Raw genomic sequence first — 9,268 nt, 5'->3', positions numbered from 1 at the left:
GCTTGTCACAGAAACCCTCCCTGACAGTCTCTGGGTTTTAATGGAACTGTTTCTGGAGCCCAGGAGGACACCGCTTGCTTTCCGCTGAGCAAGTGTAGTGGGGTTTGAAGCCAGTTAGTGTGCTAGCAGAGGGAGCTGCTGTCGGGACCCTGAGTAAAACTGTTTCTCGTTTGCCTGGACAGAGCTGGGGTGGATGGAGTCTGTACCCTATCTTGATAGGCCTCTGTCCCCGCTGGAATTTTATCGAGAATGGGTGAGTCCGAATAAACCTTGTATAATTCAGAATGCCATCAGCCACTGGCCGGCTCTGAAGAAATGGACCTTGGCGTACCTCAGGTATGAATGAGTTTTGGAGCAGGACTGGTGGTCAGTTATCACTGATCTCAGTAAAAGGCCGTTGGTTAATCTTTGGTTTTATCCTTAAGATTAGCTCAGATTCCTCTGTGCTTCTGTATTTGGTCTTGCCAAACCCAGGTGTAAATTTCTTCTTGTAAACATACTGTCCTGACCAGTTCCGATGCAGTAAGAAGGGGAGGTGTTTCGACTGTGTGCAACCAACAGACTCAGGCTATAGAAACCCAACTCCCATTGCTGTGCTCTGGCCAGTGCTCTACCCTGCAGCCCCTCAGTGGGAGTGGGGCTACAAAATGACGAGCATTTTACCAATGTCTGATTTTTTTTTTTTTAAAGCTCTTTTTAGAGATGGAATTTCTGGTTACACCTAAAATTTATGGGTTTAAAATTAAATTTCTCATGGAAATAAGGGCTGTTAGCCTCACGATGTGTGTGTCTGTTGGTCTCTGTCCGCACATTCTTCCTCCTCGATTGCTTTTGAACATACGGCCACCCAGGTTTGGCCAGGATGAGTAGTCCCAAGAATATCAAGCTCCACCATGATTCATGAAAAGAAGTGGCTGAAGAGGGCCTTCTACCTGCACAGGGGGAAAGGGAGTTCCTCTGTGAACTCACCTGTTAAGACACAAGAGAATTTAGAGAGGCAAAAGATACTATGGTTGCCTTGACCGCAGGCAGCAATTGGAGAAGAATGCCAGAATAGTAGTAGTAGAACTACCAGACAGTTGAAAATCTAGTCAAGAGACAGCCATCCACAGAAAGCCAGGCTTTTTATGTTTCCTGCCCATGAAACGTGTTGTTTTTAAAGTAACCGGTGTCCAATATATGGGCCAATTGCAGGTCTGGCTATAAACCTTGGATTTCTTTTGCAGGGAGGTAGTAGGTCGCAAGGTAGTGAGTGTGGCAGTAACACCAAATGGTTATGCAGATGCGGTGTTTCAGGACCGTTTTGTCATGCCAGAGGAGCGCCAAATGCCTTTCATGGACTTTTTGGACATTTTGGAGAAGAAAGTGACTTCTCCCAACGTATTCTATGTGCAGAAGCAGTGTTCAAACCTCACCGAGGAGTTTTCTGAACTTGTCTGTGATGTGCAGCCTGACATACCATGGATGAGTGAGGCACTTGGTAAACCTTCTGTTTCTCCTATATTCAGTAAATATTTTGTATGGAGCTTTAAAACAATCATGCTAGGTACATGGTGAATGGTGGTTCTGTTTCTGGATGCCACAGCTCAGTTTGGTTTCATCCCCTTAGAAAGCAGAAGTGGTAAAATACATAATAATATAGTAATCCAAGTTTTGGGTTTGGGTTACTCCAGAATCAGTATCTCAGTTGTGTATTGGCACCATCACAACTGCAACAGCGTGGTGATAGTGCCATATAGCCCTTCTTTTCATATAGCAGCTTTTCTCTGATTGAGAGTCACGTTTCGACTTGGATTCATGCTGTTGCTACCAAAGCTGGCATAACAAAGGAGTGAAACAACATGCAGCTCCCACCCCCTTTGGTAAAATTACAGATGTTTGTTTCTAGTTAAACACTGTTCCGTTTCAGTTTTCTATTTCACAGCATATCTTTTTTTAAAATGTCAATGAAAATTATTTACTGTGATCTCACCTTTTTGCAACTGTACGTAGACAGTGCTGCAGTTTCTGTGTGAGCTAAGTCTTAGGGGTTCAGAATTTGGAAATGAAGGGTTGTAACCATCGATTTGGGGATGGATGTTACTATGTCTTGAAGTCCGATGGGCACTACAGTGGAGGTTGCTGTTGCTCACAGAGTGCTATTTGCAATGAAGCCTGTCATAGTTACAAAGGAAGTTGAAGGACAGAAATTGGCAGAAAATTATTTGAAATTCTTTTAAACATGACACTTCAAATTCTTTTTTTGTTCACAACATTTCTCTGTTTCCTAACTATACAGGGAAGAAGCCCGATGCTGTAAATTTCTGGCTTGGGGAATCAGCTGCTGTGACATCTTGTATGTATTGTATGGTGCTGTAAGTCTTCTGCGTGCTTTCAGCACAGGTTTAAGTGGGCTTGTTTTGAGTTGGTGGATCAGTAGGACTGTGTGTTTTCTCTGTCAAGGCAGTTCTGCTTTAACATGCTTTTTTGTGTTCTTTATCCTGCACTTCTGCAGCCTCTTGCTGCTGTGTCTCTGGGTGCATCTACCTGGTGTTATGTCAGGCAAGGCACTGACAATTTGCCTCATTGATTACATTTGCTACAACATTATATTGTGACTTTCCACTCCCACTGTCTGCAAGAGGAAGCAGCAGCCTGATAATAAGAGGACAAGCTGACACTTTCAGTTTACTATAGTTTCTGATGTAGAGAAGGAAATAACACTGGTTTTCACTCTTTCTCCCCATCTCTGTTTTTTCTCAATCCTAGTACATAAAGATCATTATGAGAACTTGTACTGTGTGATATCTGGAGAGAAACATTTTCTACTGCATCCGCCAAGTGACCGTCCCTTCATCCCGTATGGTACATAATTTATTATGCAGTGTATCTGGAGGTTGGAAGGAGAAGAGGCTAAAATATTGAAAGATATGAAAAAGGAAGCAGAGATAACATTTTGATGTTTATGCAGTGTTATACTTTCCAGCGTGAATGGGAATCTCTTCTATTTTGTGTTGCAGGTAGTTTGTAATACAAACATTACTCTGAGTTCAGGTTTTCCAGTCTTGTAAAGTAATAGGTTCATTGATACTCATGGCAGTCTCTTCTCTTCTATTTAAATTATTTAAGTATCTTGTCAGTATTGTGGCATGCCATCTTTGATGTTTAACAGGTTTGGATTCTGCCTGCTTATTCTTTTCTTCAGGAAAAAAAGCCAGGAAGCTGAAAAATAAGCTGTAATTTAACAAAATATTCAAGGTACTAACTGAATCCCCACTGCTCTTCACCAGTCAGGTTGCTCAAAGCCTCATCCAGTCTGACCTTGAACACTTCCAATGATGGGACATCCACAACTTCTCTGGGCAGCCTGTTCCAGTGTTTCATGACCCTCACTGTAAAAAATTTATTCCTTATATCCAGTCTAAATCTACCCTCTCTCAGTTTGAAACTGTTGCCCCTTGTTCTGTCACTACAGGCCTTGGTAAAAAGTTTCCTCTGTCTTTCTTATAAGCCCCGTTTATATATTTTTTTATATATAAAAATATATTCTATATATTGAAAGGCTGCAATAAGGTTTCCTCAGAGCCGTCTCTTCTCCAGGCTGAACAGCCACATCTGTCAGCCTTTCTTCATAGGAGAGGTGGTATCATATGTATGTGAATGTATGAAATACATGTATGTCATATGAGTCATACTTTATACATGTATGTCATATGAGTCATACTTTGCAAAACAAGTTACTGTTAAAGTATGGAACAGACATAATGCTTGCATGTTATAGTTGTAGTAAAAAGACAACTCCATTTTTTGGAACATCAAGTTAATGGAGGGAGACTCTCAAGGGAGGTCTTAGAAAACCACATGTGCTGAAGCAATGAAAGAAAAGCAACCTGCAGTATCTGAAGCAGTTAATGAGCCCTGTTGGATAAAACTAGAAATGAAAGGCTTGCCACAAGTCACTAATAACTGTTGTGAGTGCTATCTTGCTAGACTGACCTAACAACAAAGGGCAGAATATAGAACAATGTGTAAGTCAGTCAGGGATGCATTTATGACTTCTGAAAGGGAAACAAGACAGTTACTGGAACAAAATAGGACCAGGAGTAAAATGGGTTTTGAGGAGAATCATCCCTGTGAAGAAAGAAGGTTGGAATTCCAAACAGGAAGGCAGTTCCGTATTCAGACTGACTAAAAAAAAATAATTAAGAAACTGGATAAAAACTGAAATGTACAAAGGGAAGGACAGTGAGGACAGTAAGTTGAAAATGATTTTGTCTTAATTTTTCTTTTACTTGATGAAAGTGTGACATGCCTGTCCACTAGTTTCTTTGGGTACTACTCAGATTTGTGCCATTTACTTCCTTCTGTGGTTCCAGAGCTCTATCAGCCAGCAACCTACCAGGTATCAGAAGATGGCTCATTTGAAATTGTGGACAAGAAGAGCACAGATAAGGTAAAAAGTATATAAAGAACACAATACAGTAAAGAGAGTGTTGGGCACTGCTAAGCTCTCAGACTGAGCATATTGATTGGTACTTAGAAATCCTTCATTACTGGAATGGCCTGATAGTTCACTTGTATTTTATTAATTGTAAAGGGTACACAGGTTCCAGAAAAGATTTTTTTTACTGCACACCTGAAACCATTGATATCATAAACTGTCTTCCTTGCACCAAACTTAGATCCAGTAGAGGATTTTCACCAAACTTAAATAGATCCAGTAAAAGACTTTTAAATGAATCAAGAGTAAAGGAGTTTATGTCATTAAAACTGAAATAGACTCCTCTGCATTCACTTTCTTTTGGCCCTCAACTCAGGGCTGGATTTTGCTCTACAGCAGTATCACCCAGTGCAATAAAATATATCAGCTCAATGAATAAATTGTGTTTTCTTAGTAGTAGCAATATTGATTCGATTAAAATCTATAGATCTGGAGGCACTTCACAAAAACTCAGTAGTCTTTTGTATCTAATCATCCTGTTCCTTTTGCCTCTGCAATGTGTGACTAATGCTACAGCTGAACTTGAGCTGGGGCTTTTTCTCTGTTTCCGGAGTGGTGCTCATGGAATCTCATGAGAGCATTCCTGTAACGCAGTAAGGTGGGGTGCTGAGGTTTATAACTCGGTAGGGCACAGAAGAAATGAATGCAGACAAGAGGGATTTCCAGCAGGAAGCGGGGAGGGGTTAGCTGCTGGGAATAAAATTAGATCAGAGAGCTTTAGAAGAAGAAGGGAATTTCTAAGAAGAATGGTGCAGATAAAATGCTCAAGCACTGAATGTAGGAGGAACAAGTGACTTGAGGGGCTGGAGGTGTTTTGGAAGCATGCCACGAGACTGAAATTTCATGGCTGACATTTACCACCTTTTCCGTAATAAGAAATGCTTCACTGAAGGAGGCAAATTTTTGCATCCTTGACCTTTTCTGAGTTGACTGAGGAAAGCTGTGTAGCTGTACGTGTTTTGCTAGGCAAAATACATATTTTGTAACCTAGTAAGTTTGGTTGTGGGTTGTTTTTCTGGAAGCTTGCTGGAATTTTTTACTGAGATCAGTACCTCTTCTGCTTCTAGGTGCCCTGGATCCCCCTGGACCCATTGAATCCAAATCTGGAACAGTATCCAGAGTATGCTCAAGCAAAACCTTTGCAGTGTACAGTGAAAGCTGGTGAGATGTTATACCTGCCTTCTCTCTGGTTCCATCATGTTCAGCAATCACATGGCTGCATAGCAGGTAAAATACACAGTATTTCCAGATACGTTTTTGAACTGTGGTGGATGTGCAGCTAGATATCCCACAGCAAAGCAAAAATGGGACCAAATGTCCCTTTGAGATCATCTACCTCCCCTCAGGGTGACATGGCAATCTTGAAAGATGCCATGGGGCTATCTCCTTGCAGTCTCTTTTGCTTGTAAGTCATAGTATTGTTGACAAGTGCTAGGGATATAGCAGAAGAAAAAGTCTTTCTAGTTGTCAGTTCTGGAGAAGAATAGCTAATTCAGTGATCATGATCCAGTTTCTGTTTATGACATGGAGCTAAGCAGTTTTTCTGCCTAGCCTGCTAACTGCAAATTGGTCATCTACATACCTTTCACAAAGAAACTGCATGTTGTGTATGCCATTATCACGTCAGCAAAAAAGGATCTGGGGGAAGAAATGGAAAACAGAAAGTGTATGAGTTTTAGGCATGGATCTAGACACAACGTGGAAGATACTCTGTTGTCATGTGAGCTGGAATCTGCTCCAGTCCAGGCTTTTACCTTGATAATAAGCCCGTGCTTGTGTTCGTGTTCCCCTGCACTTGTCAAAAGTCATGTCATATCTCTCTTTGTATGATTTATCATCTCTATCTCTTTTTTTCCTTCCCCAAGAGAGTTCCAGAATTTCAAGCATTGCTCATTTCGTGCAGGTGGAGGGGTAGGGATGGTGCAAAGTATTATTGTTACGTTGTGTAAGTTTTGCAGGGTTTGAGGAAGAGTTTTTTTTCTGTCCTTTACCTGGAATAATCCTGTCTGTCCAGGCAGAGTAAATAAAGTATTCTGTACAACATGATACTAGTATTTGTGCAACACTGCAAATATTGCAAGCCTTTTTTTTTCCCCAGTATTCACGATACTGTGATAAAAAGACAAGCTAGCAGTGAAGAAGTATACCAATTCTCTTTTCCCAGTAGTGCTGCATCAGTCCTTAAAAATTTTTTAGAAGAAGCAGAGTTGTTTCCATTTGCAACCCTGACCACTCTTTTTCTCTGTGTAGCAGAAATGCTAAAGAATTGCTGAGTTTATTTGGCCTTTACTGCACTGTAAAGGCCTGTTAACTGCACTGTCTGTATGCACTTGAAAAATCAATATTCTCTGGGTCTGGTCCAGTGGACGTCTGAAGCTAGAGTATATCCTCCTTCAAGAACCATTGGTAGAGTATTTTACTGCTTGGCTTATTTTTTCTAGCAGCTGTACACCAAAATTAAAATGAGAAGCTGAATTAAAGCACTGATTGATGACCATTGTGAAGTAGTGGTGAATCTGCTGTGCTTTACACACTCAGAGGAAGAGAGGTTCCTATTGAGATAGTAAACTTTGCAGTGTATTTGGTATTTTTTTCTAAATAGAAGCACATATTTTCTGTTCCTAAACATTTTGCTAGCTTCTGCTCCAAGGAATCCCCAGTATAGAGTCTGAAGAGGAGTTGGTTTGGGTTAAGACAGAGTTGCATTGGCAGCACTATTAAAGAACTCTGACGTTTACTTACGTTATTTTTGGCTGTAGCCAAAGATTTGCTCATTTCAAAGTTCAGTCAGTAATAAGGAAAAATTGAGCTGTGTAAAACAGTCTATGAACACATTTGTAAATCATTACATTCTAGCCTTAGAAATGTTTTTCCTTTTTCTTGTCTCCACAGTGAATTACTGGTATGACATGGAATATGACCTGAAGTACAGCTATTATCAACTACTAGATTGTCTCACAAAAGCCGTGAAAGCGTTATAGCAGAGGTGGGGGACTCGAGCTTGCGATCTTTCTCTCTGATGTGATATAATCATCAGCATCTATGACTGGAGTACACACATTATTCAAGTGAAAAGAACTGTACATTAAATTATCCTCAACAATGTCTGTCAAACAGATCATGGCTATTTTGCCTGATTTCAGAGTCCAGATCAACGGGCCAGGTTTTTTGGCTTGTAAGTAGAAGGTTTGATAATAACATTTTTAAGTCTTTGCATGTTGCTTCAGTGATGGTGAGCATAATAAAATTTGAAGTGAGGCAATCCAGGTTTTGGAGGTTTTGAAGCTGTGACTGTTTGTTTGTATCTACAGATTGTTTTCATAAAAACACAAGCAGACAAGGAAGAATCTGCTCTGCCACCCACCTGTGCATCAGGCTGCCTCAGTCCTTAATGCGTTCCGCTTAAGGCAAAAGTCCTATCCAGTTGTAATTCACTAAGTTCAGTGGCTGTGGTATTTTGATGGTGAGAAATTGCAACTTCCGCAATAAAAGGTCAGTTTAAAAGCTTATTTCTGTACTGATTTATTACTTTCTTTTCAAATGATGTGGTGGGTGAAGGACATCGAGGAAGACATGCAAAACTCAATGTTGGCTATTTTCCACGTTAAGCTACATGTTTTTATTGCTGGTTTTTATTTCTTTTCGCTGTTGTATTTAAATGTAGCTGTATTCTCTTACATCCTGAGTGGTGATTTTAGAGTTGCTTTGACAGATCTACAGTCAATCTGCACATCACCTGTGGTCTTGTGGCATGACATGTGATTCTGCAGCCTGTAGGCTCATTGACTGTGTCATTCCTTTGCCAGTAATTGCTGTGTAATGCATGGTCAGGTGAGTTGTGTGGACCAGGAGCCTATTTCTACAATCTTAATTCGCATTTGTGTTTCCACAGAACAGAATGAGACTACTCATGTGTATGAGACCTGCAGGGTAGGAGTAGAAGGCTATTAAATACACAGACATTGCAAAAATGTAGTATTGTTTATGGAAACCCAAAGTTGGTATTTATTGTCAGATCTTCAGACAGTTCCTTAGAAACAGTAGCAATATGGGAGAAAATTTATTTTCCATTTATTAATTAGTAAAATGCAGATACCCTTTAGACAAGATTGATTATTGTGAAGAAAAAAGATAATAATTCTTTTACTTTGTCTGTTTCTTTTGTTTTTTAAAGAAACAGAGTTAAAGCATAAAGCATCATTTTACCTTGTGGTGTTTGTCCAAAAATTGAGGAAGGATTAAGGGCAGGATTTGTTTCATGGCTAGATTAAGATGTCACGTCACTTCAGGCTTTCCAGCTTGTTTGTGTTCACTGTGCCTTGGCAAAGGTGCCCAAGCCAGTTTTGCAGTCAAATCCAGACTTTCCCACAGCTGGGCTGGGGGAAAGGCATTTTGATTATCTCTTTTTGTCACTTTGGGGTGTTTAATTTAGTATGTCTCTCTCAATAATCAAACGTAAGACAGCACGCTAGGAACAAACGATGGCGTGCGTCTGTGCAAGTGGCTGGTGTTACTGTACCACCTCTGAGCCGGAGTATCTGGAGGGAGGCGTGCTCTGAACTACGTCTCCCAGCAGCCCATGCTCACCGGCTGAAGGAAGCAGTCACGGTGGTGCCTCCTGGACTTTGGGCAGAGATTTTAAGCGTGAGAAGCGACAGGATCTTGACGATCCTGTTTCACGCAGCCGGTGTCTCACCACAAAAAAGGGCAGCTCCTCTCCCCACCAGCAGAGCTGGGATGGCGGTGCAGGTGACGGTTCTGCCTTCTGCCAGGTGCCTGTTCGATGAC

At 40.9% G+C, this 9,268-nt stretch overlaps 2 protein-coding genes across 2 annotated transcripts in view; both read left to right on the top strand.

Annotated features, from left to right (window-relative positions):
* Nucleotides 1–160: 160 nt before the first annotated feature.
* On the top strand, nt 161–7,737 carry JMJD7 (jumonji domain containing 7; the record flags this gene model as incomplete). The annotated part of the gene is made up of 7 exons (XM_010287710.1): nt 161–336; nt 1,227–1,480; nt 2,279–2,335; nt 2,749–2,844; nt 4,356–4,432; nt 5,548–5,707; nt 7,373–7,737. Coding segments are annotated over 7 exons (909 nt in total), but the record flags the coding sequence as incomplete, so codon positions are not given.
* A 1,480-nt stretch (nt 7,738–9,217) lies between these two features.
* The window catches only part of LOC104621272 (acyl-coenzyme A thioesterase 1-like), a 3,891-nt gene continuing 3,840 nt past the window's right edge, over nt 9,218–9,268 (top strand). Inside the window, 1 exon segment of the mRNA XM_010287707.1 lies at nt 9,218–9,266. Within this exon segment, the coding sequence (XP_010286009.1) occupies nt 9,218–9,266 (49 nt within the window).

Source organism: Phaethon lepturus, unplaced genomic scaffold, assembly GCF_000687285.1.
Source record: "Phaethon lepturus isolate BGI_N335 unplaced genomic scaffold, ASM68728v1 scaffold15305, whole genome shotgun sequence".
Classification (NCBI taxonomy): domain Eukaryota; kingdom Metazoa; phylum Chordata; class Aves; order Phaethontiformes; family Phaethontidae; genus Phaethon; species Phaethon lepturus.
The sequence above is the reverse complement of the archived record's forward strand: the minus strand, read 5'-3'. Positions and strand labels throughout refer to the sequence as shown.